This window comes from Protomyctophum parallelum (assembly GCF_964188405.1).
Source record: "Protomyctophum parallelum genome assembly, chromosome: 18".
In the NCBI taxonomy this organism is placed as follows: domain Eukaryota; kingdom Metazoa; phylum Chordata; class Actinopteri; order Myctophiformes; family Myctophidae; genus Protomyctophum; species Protomyctophum parallelum.
The window spans coordinates 28,970,862-28,988,781 of NC_139716.1; the positions used below are offsets into that span (position 1 = coordinate 28,970,862).

Below are 17,920 nucleotides of genomic sequence, written 5' to 3' on the forward strand. Positions count from 1 at the left end.
TTATAAAGCTTGTGTAAGATACAGATAAGAAGTGTATGGGGGACTAATGTATGCGGGAATTGCCGAAAGTGGTCCGGTCCTATTATAAATCACTGGGAACATGTAGGGAATAGGGATTGCATTGATATTGTCTGCCTCCCACTATACCTATGGCTATAGTCTACTCTACTGTCACATAAAACTATGTATGTAATATGTTAGTTGATCTGTCAGGCAGGCACAGTTTGACATATACGGTGATTATCTTCATTCCACTGTCAAATTCAAATATTGTTATTATAAGTGTTTGGTATGCACACGCTCGTGCATGCATGCGTGCGCGTGTGTGTGTGTGTGTGCTCGCGTGTGTGTGTGTGTATAAAAGCTGACAATGGATCTTACGTTCCCTCAGTAAACCATGAGTCTCTCTTCGACAGCAGTGGTGTTGCTGTTGCTCTGTGGAGCGCAGCATGGAGGAGCCCGACAGCCATCCAAGGAGGACGCCGACATCCAAGATCTTCCATCGCTCATCCATAGTCGGGTCGCGAGCTCCCTACAGAACGACTTTTATGGAACTGTCTTCACCGGCTATCACGTAAGGGACCGTGAATTCACAAATGGAACTCATATCACGGTAAGTACATGTCAAGATTGTTTGTGAAATTAACCAATCTCACATCACATTCAGATGCGCCGTGAGATTGTAGATGTGATATTTCTGCTGTTTTTCTGAACATTTTGAATCTCTGCCCTGATTACCCCATATTACAGTACAATAACTAACTAACTATAATAACCACAACAATTACACCGATTGACATCAATGTAATTTGCAATTCCCCAAAATGTAATCAATATTCTGTAATGTATGAAATATCTCACTTTTGTACCAGTTCCATGATTTGTGGTTCATGTTATATCATAATTAATTTGCTACAGCTATACATTTGACACACTTACATTAATTTTAGAAGCTTCTGTGTCCATATCCACCTACTGTAAACAGAGACAGGATCAAAGTCATGTTTTTTGATTGATTGAAATATTTATTAACAGTTTGCAGAATCACAGTACATTTCAAGCACAAACTCAATACAAAAACTGTTAACTGTGAGTGGACGACCCAATTAAGCATTACACTTGTTTACAAGAGCGGGTCCACCATGTTCAATTCATCAAAACATTTAGAGACGTATACAAATAGACACTTCAATATAGTCAAAGAACAGAACAGGAATTCATCATAATGTAGTGTATAACTTTTATTATGTCATAATAATGTCATAATTCCAGGTGGATTTCCACTATAAGAACACCTTCAGCACATGCATGGGTGAGCGCACATGGGCGTGCATGGACTGTGGCCGAGAGACCCACCTGGAGGTGAACACGGTGCAGAGCAACTTTGAGTATTGCACACGAGAGGCAATCATGACTCGACGGATTCCCTTACACTGGTTCGCTTTAAGGTAAGTGAAGAGATGCACTACTGTATGTCATGACACAGGGGAAAAAAAGATTACACTTTAGATACCATTTTTATGTTTTACACAGTAAGGTAATTTAACCCATTCTGACCTGAGATCAGATTCTAAAAATGTCTTCTACATCTTGACAGTTTTCTAGAAAAGCTATGTTTCTATGTCAGTCATTCTTCGATTTTTCAAAAATAGCAGACCTACAAGCTCGTAGCGTGCCACTCGGTGGCGCGCTATGAGCTTGTAGATCTGCTATTTTTCAATAGCTAAAGCTATGTTTAGCTATGTTTTACACACCCTTTGGCCAAATGGTTGTGGGCTTCGCATCCTCACCGTTTGGCATGGCCCTCTACCATATTGCCGAGTTTCGCAAAAAACGATCGCTTCACGGTTCAGCCATAACTGCTATTTTTTGGCAGAAGGAGAAGAAAAAAACAGACAAAAACAATACAGTACCAAGGACTGCTTGGTCCTTTAATAATACATGTAATAATAATAATAATAATAATATCATCTCCCACAGTTTACCAGGTGGTAACTGGATACCTGGCATTGTAAACACTATGACAACAACTATGAGAGCTGTAATCGACGCCAGGATCAGAAATGACACTGGGAAACCCAACAGGTCTCCTCAGATCACCATCATACCTTTACTACGGTAACATATAGACTGCTGTTTTGTTTAACCCATTTAGACCAGAGACCAGAGTCTACAAATGTCTTCCAAATCTAAATCATGACAGTTTTCTGAAAAACTATGTCAGTGGTGCTATGTCAGTGGTGCTATGTCAGTGGTGCTATGTCAGTGGTGCTATGTCAGTGGTGCTCAACCTTGAGTTAAAAACGTTAGCTGTGAAAGAACATAATTATATTCAAAGATTTGCGCCACATTTTCCCAATTTTCCGAAAATAGCAGATATACAAGCTTGTAGTGTGGCACTCGGTGCCGCGCTATGAGCTTGTAGAGCTGCTATTAGTATAACATAATGCTTAAAACACCAAAAGGGTTTCCCTGTTTTGTTCAGTCTTATACTTATTACTACGTAAGTATACTTACGTATTACATAATATTCTGTTATTCTTATTTATAGTTATTACTCATTATGTAGCAGTAGAGCATTAGAGCCTCATATACGGTTTTTATTTTTTCCTGAAATGATTTTGACTTTTTTGTTGTTGAAAAGATTCAATTTAGTTGTTATTATTCATGTCATGTCTATGAATTGATTGCATGGGGAGTGTTTGACTGTACTCTGTTGCTGTTTTTTACATTTATGTTCAATAAACTATTCACCTTTAGGCTAGTGGTTAAGATGTTGTCTTTTCACAGGGGAGACGTGATTAGCATAATACTGATTCCTATCTGATTTCTACATTATGCATACAATTTCATGTGTTCAGATACTCAGATTCTGTTTTAGGATAAATATTTCCTTTATAATTTATAGGTACTAATAAAGAAGTGGAAAAGACATGAATAATAAATGTCTCTTTCTTCCATATCTCTCTTTGTCTCTCAGAGTTCCTTCTAACTGTAATAGAAACTACAACCTGTTAAAGTTTGACCCAGAAGGAGACTCGGTTGAATGTCATGGATTGAGTAATCCTTCTATGGTCTCGTTTTCAAAGGTGAGTCGAATGCTTTTAACCCATTTCGACCTGAGATCAGATTCTAAAAATGTCTTCTACATCCTGACAGTTTTCTGAAAAAGCTATGTTTCTATGTCAGTCGTTCTTCGATTTTTCAAAAATAGCAGACCTACAAGCTCGTAGCTATGAGCTTGTAGATCTGCTATTTTTCAATAGCTAAAGCATAACATAAGGCTTCAGAATGGGTTCATTTGTAAATAAGAACATGGATCACATCACATCACGCTGATGCGAATACACATTTTATTCTAATTTAATTCTGACGCTATAACACATATTTGAATTAAAATTGCATTTATTTTGTAGGCCTACTAACGATAATCGGTCTGTGCTGCCTCTTCTTAGAAATGTGATCCATTATTGTCTCCACCAGGCCGAAGGCATGTGGGGAGAGTATGTTTTGCACTCCGTCCGTCCGTGTGTCCGTCCGTGTGTCCGTCCGTCCGTGTGTCCGTGAGCAGCTAATCTCGGCCACCGTTAACCCGGTCGATGCCACATTTTGCACACACACTACCTGGATGCCAACGATGAACCTCTGCCCCAAACTTTCCAGAACGGCCTGTTATAGCGCCACCAGGAGGCCGCTTTGTGCAAAACAAGTTTTGCACAGTACACCTACAGATTTTGTCCAAACATCACGCAAATTGGTACACAATCTCTCTAGAGCCATTCAACGAAACCGGTCTTTCAGATTTCTCACACTCCATCCTGATTGGTTAAGATTGGCTTCCAAAGTTCACAGGAGTGCTCAGTTTCAAACAAAATGCTGCAAATCATGAACACATCGCGTGATTTCCGTGAAATTGTGCACCCACATTCCCACTAGGCCGAGGACGAAATGCCACATCAACAATTTCAACTCAGACTCAAGGTGGCGCTATAACTGGCCGAAAAGTGTTTTTACCTCTAACTGCACGGATCTGTGGATAACTTTGTATGCCAACTCCCTAGAGGCCAAGGAAAAACCTTTGCCTGGAATTTTTCACATCTGCTCTTTATAGCGCCACCAGGAGGCCCACATATGTAAAACACATTTTCTATTATTACTCCTTCAGATTTTATCCAAATTTCACGCTAATCGTTATACACTATCTCCATAGTCATGTGATCAACACGGAGCGCCACCATTTCCCATCTTCCATCCTGATTGGCTAAGATTGGCTTCCAAAGCTCACACGATTCGTCCATTTCGAAAAAAGGCCACAAATCACAAACACAGTGTGCAATTTCCGTTAAATTATACACGCACATTTTCACTAGGCCGAGGACGACATGCCACAATTCTTTCCTCAAAATCAGCCTCACGGTGGCGCTATAACAGGCCAATTCCTGTTTTTAGCTATAACTGCATCGATCTGTATACAACTTATGTATGCACACATGGAAAAACATTGTACCTGCATCCCTCCAACACGAACCTCCAGCCCAAATCTTCCTCAACAGCCTGTTATAGCGCCACCATGAGGCCACAACCTGACCTGCCCTGGTGGAGACCTGTGCCGATTGGCACTTTGTCTAGTTTATTGTGTTTTTTTTTCTTTTCGTTTTCATTTTTTCTTTAAACTCTTCCTGTCCTATGTGTCCATTCTCCTTCAGGAATGCACTTTGGCATTTTCTAACACCAGCAGCAGTAACGAGGGTAGCTACGTTCTCCAGTTGCATTGGAGGGACTATCCCGCCCAGGCTATCACTTTGTCAGGCACCGAGGGAAATGAAGATTTTTCAACGAACTATTATCTCAACGACCTACTGGCAGTCGTTGTTGTCAAAGGTACACCCTACAACCCTCAGTTCATATAAAAAAATCACACCCGTGTGAACTGAGTGGTGAAACCCATAGAGTATTAAAAGGATAGAGACTAAACTGGCGCGAAGCTCCGCCCCCTCCGCTATTCATGTCAGTGGAAGTTGCTCAGTGGCGTTTTGAAGCACCCGGAAGGCTGCCGGAAGTACCGTCTATTTCCGCATTTTTTAGCTGATTCAGCATTTGGGCACCAAATTTTGGTGCCCAAATGCGGAAGTGCAGCTGGGCTTTAACATTGAGCGCTCGATTGCACGGGGTTTCCTCGTCAAGAATCCACGGGTCCGCCTGCAGTCCTTCCTCTTACCACTAGGGCCCAGCGCTTCAACATTGGAGTGCATAGCTGGCCCCTTGGTGAAACCCCCCCCCATCTCTCCTCTCTCTCTCTCTCTCTCTCTCTCTCTCTCTCTCTCTCTCATTAGCAGGCAACAGTGCAGCACTAATACTATCTCTCTCTCTCTCTGTTTCTGGCAAACAGCGCCCCTACTGGTACTCAGTCATACTCGTGCTCATTAATACATACATACATAGGTGAACACATAGGTGTACTACACGGGCATTGCTGGTTGTAGGAGTGGTGGCACCACTCAATAAAAATGGATCCTTGCGGTTATATTTTCTTATAGGGGTTCCTGGCAATACGTTACTTAATATAAAAAAATAATTAAATTAATAGATAATCTTTTAAAATATTATTTAAATTTAAATCAATGATCTAACATAGACAAAAAGGCCATTAAAATGGTTATATATATATATATTCCCTCCTTTGTGGTCAGTGGATGAAGCAGTGCCCAGCTGTACAGAGGGAGAGTATATACCCACGTTCCTGCATCCCACCCCAGCTAACGGAGCAATGCTCTACGCCACTGTTGGTACGACACTGGAAATCAACATCAACACATGGGTAACACTTACCAGGTGAGTAAAATAAATCACCTTCAACACAGAGTCCAATCCGTCCGACGTTCAGATGTAAATAGTGATCTTTGATCGCATCGCGCCCGACATATTACAGTTTCTGGCGAAAGCTAAGACATGTCTGCTCATGCTCATGCTAAGTCCTGTCACTGTGCGAGGCTGGGGCACCCAGATCATAGAGCAGGGTTCCCCAATTAATTTTCCTCAAGGGCCATATTTCGACTAGGTTACCAGGCTGGGGGGCAGAGTCCGCACGCGCGAGGTCGAGGCAAAGACCCCATTTGAACCACCGGACCTTTTCACGTGACGTCCATTAAGTGCTGCAATTCCACATTTCGCCAGTAGGTAGTGGCATCTTCAACGTTGGATGGCCTTACTGGGGGCTTGGGGGAGACCCAGATGAACATGTAGAGCAATTACAGTATTTCCACCTGAGAGTGCCACAGACTGTGGAATGTTTTAAAACAGGCCTGAAAACCTTCCTGTTTCGGAAGGCCTTTTTGTGCTGAACTGTCGCTTTGCACTGTTTTTGTTAACCCTGTTTTTAACCTTTTATTATAGATCATACTGTATGTTTTTAACCTTGTAGCACTCTGAGATTCCTTGTGAATGAAAAGTGCAATATAAATAAAATTCATTATTATTATTATTATTATCCCGAGGCACCGTGCGGTAAACTCCTGTTGCCACTAGGTGGCAATAAGTGTTCATTTTGTAATTTTCTGACACGCCATAACTTTAACCCGCTATTGATTGAATGGTTGATTGAAATATTTATTAACAGTACATTTCAAGCACAACTCAATACAAAAACTGTGAGTGGACGACCCAATAAAGCATTACACTTGTTTACAAGAGGGTCCACCTTGTTCAATTCATCAACATTCGAAACTGGCCCCCGTAAAATCTGAACCCCCCCACCCACCCCTCTTTTTCCCCTCACTGTATACGTTTCTTTTCCCTTTTTACCTCCTTTTATGATGAAATCCTGTTCTGTTCTTTGACTATATATAGAATTGTCTATTTGTACGTCTCTAAAGGTTTTGATGAATTGAACATGGTGGACCCTCTTGTAAACAAGTGTAATGCTTAATTGGGTCGCGTCCACTCACAGTTAACAGTCTTTGTATTGAGTTTGTGCTTGAAATGTACTGTAATTCTGCAAACTGTTAATAAATATTTCAATCAATCAATCAATAAATCAAAATTCTGAACATTTGCATTACTTCATTCATATTGAATGAAGTAATGTATTGGTCAGTGTTACCATTATGTTATGCTTTAGCTATTGAAAAATAGCAGATCTACCAGCTCATAGCGCGCCACCGAGTGGCGCGCTACGAGCTTGTAGGTCTGCTATTTTAGAAAAATTGAAGAACGACTGACATAGAAACATAGCTTTTTCAGAAAACTGTTGTAGAAGACATTTTTAGAATCTGATCTCAGGTCAGAATGGATTAAGACTTTTGAACCTTGTTCTCTTCTTTTGGTGGTTTTTGTATAGGGTCTCTGAGCTGTTGTACAGTGGACCCCACAACGCAAGCGTCACTGGGCCAGTAGAGGGACGGTTCGTCCTGAGATGGACACCGTCACAGTCAGAGGACGGAGATTATATCCCCATCTGCTTTGTAGCTCAGACCGACAGGTCAGCATCCATTTAAATGAACTGTCTGTCTGTCTGTCTCTGTCTCTGTCTCTGTCTGTGGGATTTCACTTTCCATAACCCTTTTGGTCATTTCATCATCTACTCAGGCTTATGTGAACACGCCCAGACAGTTTTTAAGGTGCTCGATTCAGTATTTAGATATTTGATATTCATTTGAGCTGCCCATAATCGAAAACACCCAGCCTTTTTCTTTTCTGGTGAATGATATTGTCCTAATACGTGAGGTAGGTGCCCATGTATTTTTTGTGTATTACCTTATTCATTTATTTTTAAAGCATCAGTGAAAGAATAAGGTTCCATAAAAAAAGTTAGTAAAGAATTATTACAAATAAATGAAAAGAGTAAAAACACGGGCACCTCACATATTAGGAGGGCAGTATGAGTCAACAAAAAAAAGCACAGGTGTTCAAAGCAAAAGTTTAGTATCAGTAACCAATGCATTAATTACGGTATTTTGTTTGCGCCATTTTGTTTGTACTTGGTGGCAAAAGTCAACCTTATTGTGAGACACAATTCATTCCTTACAGACATGAAAACTCCTGTTTATTAAACGTGTCTGTTTTCTCAGATGGAGTCGTTTGGTCTGGCAGTCGGAGCCTCGCTGTGTCATTGTCAGTGTCGGAATCGGTGGGTGAAACTGTACACCTGTTTATTCACTGCACCGTGTTTCACTTTCCATCAGTGATATTATCTGATTTGAGGAGGTCGAGTTAAAATGTCCTCTTTATGATCTATCTCCACCTGCAGTGCCTACAACCGTGGCTCCTGCAACGGTGGCCGCTACAACCTACGCACCTACAACCACACCTACAACCATGGCACCTACAACCACACCTACAACCATGGCACCTACAACCACACCTACAACCATGGCACCTACTACTACTGACGACCTCTCCGCGTCTCGTATAAGTCTAATAAAATGATGATTTTCTTTCTTCTTCTTTTTCTTAAGAGGGCTATGTTTCCGACCCCGTCCGTCTGGACCGTCCGATCGGCATGAAACTCGATACCTTTTCTCTGTATACTCATGCGATCATGAATTATCTTCTCCGTTATTATCTTCTTCTTCCAAAGTCTGCGGGAGTGACGGCCCCGTTTCGCACAGAATTGCTGTGGCACCAGCGTGCATTCACCTGTGTTTGTTTTGTTTTAGTTTGCGGACTGGCTCCAATGAACAGCCACAGCATGGATGACAGAATCGTCGGCCATGACGCCGTCCCAGGCAGCTGGCCTTGGCAGGCGAGTATACACCACCGTGTTTTCGGCCATTTCTGTGGAGGCTCCCTCATCAACAGAGAATGGGTGCTGTCCGCTGCCCACTGCGTCGCAAGGTGATAAATTAATGTTTTTGTGTCCATAATATCACCATATCCTATATATGAACATCTACATCTATATATTAAAATATAAGTCATGCGTGCGTGTGTGTGTGTGTGTGTGTGCGTGTGTCTTATGCATGCCCACACCTCAGGTTGGACTGCAGCTTACAATTTTGCATAGTGCCGTTATGATCTGGTGAAGGTAATAATGGGCAAGTGAATGCTCAGTTCATGCCTCGCTATAAAAGCCACAAAAAGGCATGCACACACTCCTAAAAAAGACCATAGAGAGAGAGTGTGTGTGTGTGTGTGTGTGTGTGTGTGTGTGTGTGTGTGTGTGTGTGTGTGTGTGTGTGTGTGTGTGTGTGTGTGTGTGTGTGTGTGTGTGTGTGTGTGCGCACACACACACACACACATAATGCTTCCAACATTTCATGTTTTTCCCCCCACTCCATTATAGCTCTGGCGGGTGGCCAGACGCCATAACCATTTTCTTGGGTCGCCACACCCAAGAATCAACGAATCCCAACGAGGTGAGCAGGACGGTTGCACGATGGATCGTCCATCATGACTACCACAAGCATGACGTGGATGAAGAATACAACGACGTCGCTCTGCTGCGGCTCTCCAGCCCCGTCACCTTCACTCCTTACATCCGCCCCGTCTGTCTGGCAGCGTCGGGCAGCACCTTCTACAGTGGAACCCCAAGCTGGGTGGCCGGTTGGGGGATGACACGCCATCACAACGGTTCCGTCGGTGAGTCTAATTTTGGAACTGTGAGCTTTGTCACTGACTGTGGGGGGGGGGGGGGGGACGACACACACACACGCAGATTATGCTGGGAACGGACCCAAACTTCTGCCTGCACATGCGCTGTATTGACCCTGCAGAGTCACGCAAAAATGACTCCTCTTTTATGTCTTCCATTAGTTCCCCTGCCCTCTCCACAAATCCTTCAGGAAGTCGACGTGGCAGTCGTGGGAAACAACGAGTGTAACTGCAGCTCCTATGACATCACAGACCACATGCTGTGTGCTGGTCTCAATCCGGAAGGAAAGGGCTTCTGCATGGTGAGAGATTGTGTTCTTTTCTCTGTCCATATCCATCAATCATTCTCTCTCTCTCTCTCAATAAAGTGAGAGAAAGAGAATGATAAAAATGCATCATAAATCTCTCCTATATCCACAGTTTGACTCTGGTGGGGCATTGGTGAGCCACATGCACCACAACCATGCCACCCGCTGGGTCCAGTCTGGGGTCGTGAGCTTTGGCCCCGACTGTTCCCTGCCTAACTCCCCAGGAGTCTATGCTCGCGTGTCTCGCTTCCAGGAATGGATCAACCTCCACGTCGCTGTTGACCCACCAGGCTTTGTCACGTTCACCTCCCCCGGCCACGACACTGATGAGGGTTATTGTTGTCCTCCACCACCACCACCACCACCCACACCATGCGAGAGTCTATTTTGCGGTGGCTCGAACACCGTCCGTCTCTCCTACTTCACTTATGTCTTAACCCTTGCGCTGATTCTCTACAGCATGGCTGGTTTTGCATAAGGGCTTTTCAAGTCGTGTTGCCCATGGGAAACATCTCTTTACATTGCTTTTTTGTTGTTGTTGTTTTGTTTTTTTGCATGGCACCAGGCCTATACACATCATCAATGATGAGCTAAGATGCTAAGAGCTTTGTGTGCTTAATGTTGCTGAGCTGTCATATACCCTGCAACTTAATTAACGTGTTTTTATTGAAAGTCAGAAGCGCCAAGAACGTGTTTTACGTGGGTTTTTCCAGAATCAGCTCGCTATTATCCAATTTCTAGCACCGTTGCTATAGGCAACACTTGCTTGCTTTGATCGGTGATTTCTGGATCCACCGCCATTATAAGCACACAGTCTTTAAAACCTGTTTTCTCCGAATGTAGGTATGCATCCGCGGTGTTTGAGCACAGCAGGGATGTAGCATTGCTATTGACACTTCTGGAGAGAAATTCTGAATTCTTATTTTTTGCTTCCTGATTTGTGGGGACGGGAAACGTTATTTCAAAATAGAGTGATGTTTACGGTGGAGTTTTTAACTGAGGGCTCGAGTGTATGCGTATAACAGCATCAGCTGTGTAGTTTGATGTGATTGGTCTGCTTTCATATAGGGCAGGGGTATTCAACTAGATCAGGTTCGGGGGCCACAACTGTAGAATGAGTGTGTGTGTGTGTGTGTGTGTGTGGGGGGGGGTACAGGTATATGCTACCTTAGAATAGATGTAGACCTATTTGACGGTGCATGAACATTATATATCTATGTTGGCCTGTGCTGAACCATTGCTACTGCCATTTAGCTCTGTATGTATACCCAAACGTGGGTGACATTTGCAAATAAAATAAATATATTTTAACAAAATGTTTTTTGTTTCACTGTTATTAATGTTATTTATGGTTACATTGTCATGTTTAAAATGCCTTAAAAGGGTGAAGTGACATGTTCTGTTCAGTCAAATCAAACTTAACTCTGAGAGCGTATACAGACCTATAAAAGGGTCCATTTGGTTCCTAATTATCATTCATTTAACTGGGGACCCCCTGGGACTCTCTAAAGGACCCCTAGGGGTCCCCAGACGCCACTTTGAGAACCACTGGTTCAATGTATAAGTATAACGTTTTGTAATAATAATCCAAATCTATACAAAGTAACTTGTAGGCTAACTAACGTTTTCAAATAATTGGAATAAAAGCAGGCAAGTAGCCTACAATATTTTTCCTCTCAGATGCAGTGCAGTAGAATTAAAAGTACTGAAATTTGGAAAGTAAACATACCTCAAAATTAGACTTAAGTATAGAGTACTTGAGTACATTTACTTTGTTACTTTCACCACTGGAGTGGATGCATACAGAGGATGTAGAGACTACTTCCATGTTAGAGCCCGTTTTAATTTGTTGAATGTTTGGATGATGCGAGGGTCAAAACATAGCCAAAGAATAAAGACCACTTCACCTCATCGTCATAAAGCTTCAAGTTAATTCAGTAGTTATTCAACATTGTCATGTCAAGGACCCCCAAAATGGCCATCTGGAACTATTTTGGCAGGGACCCCCAGAAGAGTAGATTGATGTGAAACCAAATTCAAACTGATTCAAAATGTTCCAAACATTTTCAATCTTTTTCTAATCTTTTCAAAAACAGCAGCTTGTATCTGCTATTTTGTTAACCCTTTTTGGGGTGGGAACCCCTTTTGGTGTTAGCATTTTGTTATGCTTTAGCTATTGAAAAATAGCAGATCGACAAGCTCGTAGCGCGCCACCGAGTGGCACGCTACAAGCTTGTAGGTCTGCTATTTTCTTTAAATCAAAGAACCACTGCCATAGAAACATAGCTTTTTCAGAAAACTATCAGGATGTAGAAGACATTTTTAGAATCTGATCTCAGGTAAATTTAATAGCCAACATTATATAATGGATAGAGTGGGGGCCCCTTCACAGTTCACACACACACACACACACACACACACAGGTCTGCTGACCTGGACAGTAAATTACAAAATATGAGAAAACGTTGAAGTGTGCCGGTATTTGTCTTTATTATGATTTGACTCACTGAACTCTATGTGGTCAAATTCATATTGAACTTACAAATCCTGCTCACCAACGATATAACAGACTGACATAATATTGATTAACTAAATTCACAGAATAAACAAGCCAGTGAGAATAAGTCAGCATTGCTGTCAATGTTACATTGTGCTGGCGGACTGGTGAACAAAAGAAAGGGCCTGGAAAATGAATTTTGTTCCCACGTCTGGGGCATTGCTTTTTCGATGCATTTGTGGACTTTGACTTCACAACTCACAACATGTATATAAATGTGAATTACAAAAAAAGAAAATCTGCTTATACAATTCTTGATATTCATTTTGAAAACACAATGTCTCTCTCAAACTGCCATTCATATAACATACGAGACAAGTAATGACCCTGAATTTCTTAAGGCAACGGAGACAGTACGGTCTAACTGCATTGTTCCACAGTTACACTAATCTTCCCCGGTAATATCCTCACAGGGTAAGCATCACTATCACCGATACTGAAAATGTACGGAAACAGTGTCTCTGTGAAGGTGTGCGTGAAGGTGTGTATGTGTGCGTTATCAGCATCGGGGTCAGAAAAGGACAGCGTTCCTCCATCACAGTCCAGCTGGACTCTGATCCTCTGAGGTTCCGTCTCCAATGGGAGGACCTGTATGCCGGTGGTGAGTGACCCTGGTACTACGGACTCTGCCGTGTAGATCCCGTCCTCTAGCCTTATTCTCCAATGATTACCCTTTCGGTCTCCCTTCCTCTGGTACGACTCTGCTAACAAACCCACTTCCCAGTCCGTGCTGTCGCAAACCTTGACGTCCCAGCTGTGAGTCCCAGAGTCAAAGCCCTCGGAACCCAGGACAATGGGCATCTGGTCAAACCTCTCCGTGTTGTCGGGAAGCTCAGACATATAGTCTGTGCAGTATCCGGGACTGCACAGATCGAAAGACAGGGTGTATCCTGGATAGGCGGTGTTGGGGTCCAGAATGACAGGAAAGTAGGAGATGTTGTCCTTCATCTTGTCCCAGACTCTGAAGGCCAGGTTGCCCAGGTGTTTGGCCACGTCTATCAGTGATCCGGAGACCACCGGCTGTGGGTCCTGCGGTGTGAACCGCAGGACTCTTTCCATTGTGGTCTTGTAGTTCTGCAGGAATGAGACGGGTTCGGCTCTAAGCTCCTCCTCTATGGATCTGATGTTGCTTGAAAGGTCTCTTATGTCTCTGTTCAGACCCTCAATCTTCTCCTTAATCATCTGATTAATCTGGTGCTCTTCCTCCCTCAGTTCAGTGATCCTGGCCTCCTCTTCATCATGTAGAAACTGATGAAGCTTCTTAAACCCTTTGTTAATGCGCGTCTCTGTGAGCCAGGCCTGGTGCTTAACGTGTGCTGCTGTTAGGTCACTTTTCTTTTGTACTTCAAGAAAGACCTCCAGTTTCTCCAGTAAAGGCTTCAGTGATTTCCGGACTTCCTCCTTGTGATCCAGAGCAGCTTCATCGACGGGTCTGAAGCTGTGCTTGGCGTGTTTTTCTGAATGCAGACACACGACACACACAGGCTGTTGACACCCCAGACAGAACAGTTTGAGTCTCTCGGCATGCAGACCGCAGAGATCCTCGGACCCCGATGAAGATCTCGGTCGTTTTGAAGCTCTCTGATGTCTCTCCTGTACGAAGGCCTCACACAGGTTCTTCAGAGCCAGGTTACGGGGTAGATGTTCCGTCAAATGTATGTCCTTACAAACTGGACATTCCTTTATACCCTTCTCTCTCCACCATTGCTGCAAACAAGCTGTACAGAAGCTGTGGCTACAGGACAGTATCACGGGATCTTTAAAGATGTCATGACACACAGGACAGGAAAAGTCCTTTTCTGGAAGAGACGACGCGGAAGCCATTTTTGTCTCCGAGTGAAGTCACAACTACAATGTCAGTGGTGTCTCTGAGTGAAACTACAATGTCAGTGGTGGCAATTCTCCTTCCCCTAGATTAGAATGTTGTGTTGTTTGATCAATCTTTGTCTTTGGTCAAATCTTATCGTCTCAGATGAGTCTGGCAGAGGGGCGGAGCTTTGACACGCCACCACAGAAGACCTGTTGCAAAATGTACACACACACACACACACACACACACACACACACACACCGGATTAAGACACTTCATTTACATAATAAGAAGAATGCTATTGAGGTGAAAGCATTGGGTGAAAGTCAACACTGCATGGTCATTGATGTTGATGTATCTAAATTTAGAACTATTCCTAAACCTAAATCTCAGACCATCTGAGGAAAAGGGTTAGATAATAAAAACAAAAAGGTAAGAGAGGGTTGTTTTGTAATGTTATACAGATGAATCGTTTGTCCAACTTTCTCTGTCTCTGTCTCTCTCTCTCTCTCACACACACACACACACACACACACACACACACACACACACACACACACACACACACACACACACACACACACACACACACACACACACACACATATTCATAATAGCAATAGCTATAGAATTCGGATGTTTACAATTGTCTAACTATTTTAGCAGCACCGCAGCGCCGCACACACTACAAACTACAGTCTAGTACTTTACAAGTGAAGTCATGCTCATTGCTCTTTGCATTTGCACAGTGGCAGCAAGGAAAAAAAAACCTTTACCCCTTTTTGTTCTGCTGTTTAGACCGTATGTCGGATGTCCAGTGGCAGTGTAGCATTATGTGAGACGAGGACCAGCTGTGAAATCTGTTGCTCTGTGTTGACGTGCTACTGCTATGGGTCTAGACCGGAGGGGAACCATGTCGATCACAGAGCAATATGGATCGAGCAAGGCGCAACAGAACAGACAGTCACAGACAGGTAAACTCTGATGTTTCTGAACACGTTGGTTTTTGATTGATTGATTGAAATATGTATCAACAACACAACAGTTTGCAGATTTACAGTACATTTCAAGCACAACTCAATACAAAGACTTAACTGTGAGTGGACGACCCAATAGATTGAATAGAGCATTACACTTGTTTACAAGAGGGTCCACCTTGTTCAATTCATCAAAAAAAATCACAATTGGTGGTCTTTATGTATTGATGTCTATCTCCAGCGGGACAGCGAACACAAACTGTTGGTAGGCTACTTCTGAAATGAAATGCAACACATATTGGTTCCTGGTGTAGTGTTAAGTTTGTTCAATTTGTGTTTATGATTACGATCAGATCACTGTATATGTTTCTTTTCCCTTTTTCCCTCCTTTATGATGAATTCCTGTTCTGTTCTTTTACTATATAGAAGTGTCTATTTGTACGTCTCTAAATGTTTTGATGAATTGAACATGGTGGAGTGGGTGGACCCTCTTGTAAACAAGTGTAATGCTATAATTGGGTCGTCCACTCACAGTTAACAGTCTTTGTATTGAGTTTGTGCTTGAAATGTACTGTAATTCTGCAAACTGTTAATAAATATTTCAAATCAATCAATCAAAAAAAGTATCTTGGCTGATTAAGATACCGCCTTCTTCCACTAGAGGGTGCATTAGACCACAAACGCATTAGAGACAACACATAGCCTACAACCCTTGAAGTATTAAAGTGGCTTTCAACGCTTTTCATATCGAGGATAATCGAGCCTCGAGATCCATTATTTATTCAGCATTTGAGCCACAGACCCAAAACCCTCTCAGACCCAAAACTAAAGAATATTTTGTTTCAAAATTATTCTACATTCTCTAATTTAATTGTGTAGACTTCTTGTAAATTATTAAGTAATGCCGACGTTTAACAATAATGTAACTCTTGCGAGCGTAAAATGAAGATATATAAGGGTCCATTCAGGACCACTGGTGGTCCCCGGACCACTGGTTGAAAACCACTGAAGTAGACCTAAAAGTTTGGAATTACTGAATATATTATCTGAATTTATGATGAATTGAACAAGGTGGACCCTCTTGTAAACAAGTGTAATGCTTTATTGGGTCGTCCACTCACAGTTTTGATTGATTGATTGAAATATTTATTAACAGTTTGTAGAATTTACAGTACATTTTAAGCACAAACTCAATACAAAGACTGTCAACTGTGAGTGGACGACCCAATTAAGCATTACACTTGTTTACAACAGGGTCCACATTGTTCAATTCATCAAAACATTTAAAGACATACAAACATTTAGAGACATACAAATAGACATTTCTATGTAGCTAAAGAACAGAACAGGAATTCATCATATGGGAAGCAAAAAAGGGAAAAGATACAATATACAGTGAGGGAAAATGGGGGGGGGGGGATTCAGATTTTACAGAGGCCAGTTTCGAATTGCAGCCATCCGTAGGTGCCCTTTGAGAGCGGTTTTGAAGGAGTCAAGGGATTCACATGTCTTAATGACTGTTGGTAGGGCGTTCCACATTTTGGTGGCATAGGAGCGAAAATAATTTAGTCCCTTGTTTGTGCCGAATCTGGGTTGTACATGGTTTGTTGCACTCCCTCTGGTGTTGTGGGTGTGGACTTCATTTACATTAAGGAAGTATTTAGACAGGTACATCGGTATCTTGGTGGTGTATCGAATCTTGTGGACCAGACCCATTGCAAGATGCTGTACTCTGTCGTCGACCCTAAGCCATCCCAGCCTGTCAAAGTGGGCAGGGGTGAGGTGGGTTCGGGGGGTGAGGCCAAGTAGGAGCCTGACCAGTTTGTTTTGGGAGGTCTGGAGCCTTGTTTTAAGGGCCTTTGAGGTGCTGTGGTACCAAGAGGTGGATGCATAGTCAAAGAAACCTTGTACGAGGGCTCCTGTTAAGGTCTTCAAGGTGTTTTTGCTGACCAGTGAGGAGATCCTGTAAAGGAATCTTGTTCTTTGATTGACTTTTTTGATTACATTGGTGGCCATTTTATCACCGGAAAGATTGGCCTCCAGGATGGAACCTAGGTAGGTAATTTGATCTTTTCGTGTGATAATATTGTCACCCACTCTAACCAAGAAGCCATCTGCCTTGCTGAGTTTACTATTTGATCCAAAGAGGATGGATTCAGTTTTTCCCAGGTGTAAGGATAGTTTGTTATCAGCGAGCCAGGTGCAGATTCTACCGAGTTCAGAGCTGAGGGTCTTTTCAACCTGCAGTTTGTTCCTGTCCGAGACCAGCAGTGCTGAGTCATCTGCGAACAGGAACAAGTTGCAGTCACAAGCTGAAGTCATGTCGTTAACATAAATTAGGAACAGTAAAGGCCCTAGTATGCTTCCTTGTGGGACGCCACAGCTCACTGGGAGGGGAGGGGACAGTGTTCCGTTCACCTCCACCATCTGTTCTCTCCCCTCCAGGTAGGATTGCATCCAGCTCACTGATGTGCTATCAAAACCAATAGCTTTAAGCTTGTTAACCAGTATGGAGTGGTTCACGGTGTCAAAAGCCTTTTGGAGGTCCAGCATGACCATGCCGCAGTATTTTCCAGCATCCACCTCGTGTTTGATGTGATCGCTCAAATAGAGGAGGCATGTGTCAGTGGAGTGGGATGTTCTGAAACCAGATTGTAACTCGTACAGCAATTTATTAGTG

At 42.8% G+C, this 17,920-nt stretch overlaps 2 protein-coding genes across 2 annotated transcripts; one reads left to right on the forward strand and one right to left on the reverse strand.

Moving 5' to 3' along the window:
• Window positions 1-397: 397 nt before the first annotated feature.
• On the forward strand, window positions 398-10,374 carry LOC310876061 (uncharacterized protein; the record flags this gene model as incomplete). The annotated part of the gene is made up of 13 exons (XM_083789508.1): window positions 398-613; window positions 1,273-1,448; window positions 1,981-2,118; window positions 2,981-3,089; window positions 4,707-4,881; window positions 5,691-5,832; window positions 7,337-7,477; window positions 8,067-8,125; window positions 8,246-8,404; window positions 8,655-8,832; window positions 9,281-9,576; window positions 9,751-9,890; window positions 10,009-10,374. 13 exons carry the CDS (start codon window positions 398-400, stop codon window positions 10,372-10,374), a joined length of 2,295 nt encoding a protein of 764 aa, XP_083645634.1.
• A 2,045-nt stretch (window positions 10,375-12,419) lies between these two features.
• Window positions 12,420-14,307, reverse strand: LOC310875220 (E3 ubiquitin-protein ligase TRIM39-like). Its single transcript, XM_083788383.1, has one exon. It carries the CDS (start codon window positions 14,275-14,277, stop codon window positions 12,814-12,816), a length of 1,464 nt encoding a protein of 487 aa, XP_083644509.1. The 5' UTR covers window positions 14,278-14,307; the 3' UTR covers window positions 12,420-12,813.
• Window positions 14,308-17,920: the final 3,613 nt, after the last annotated feature.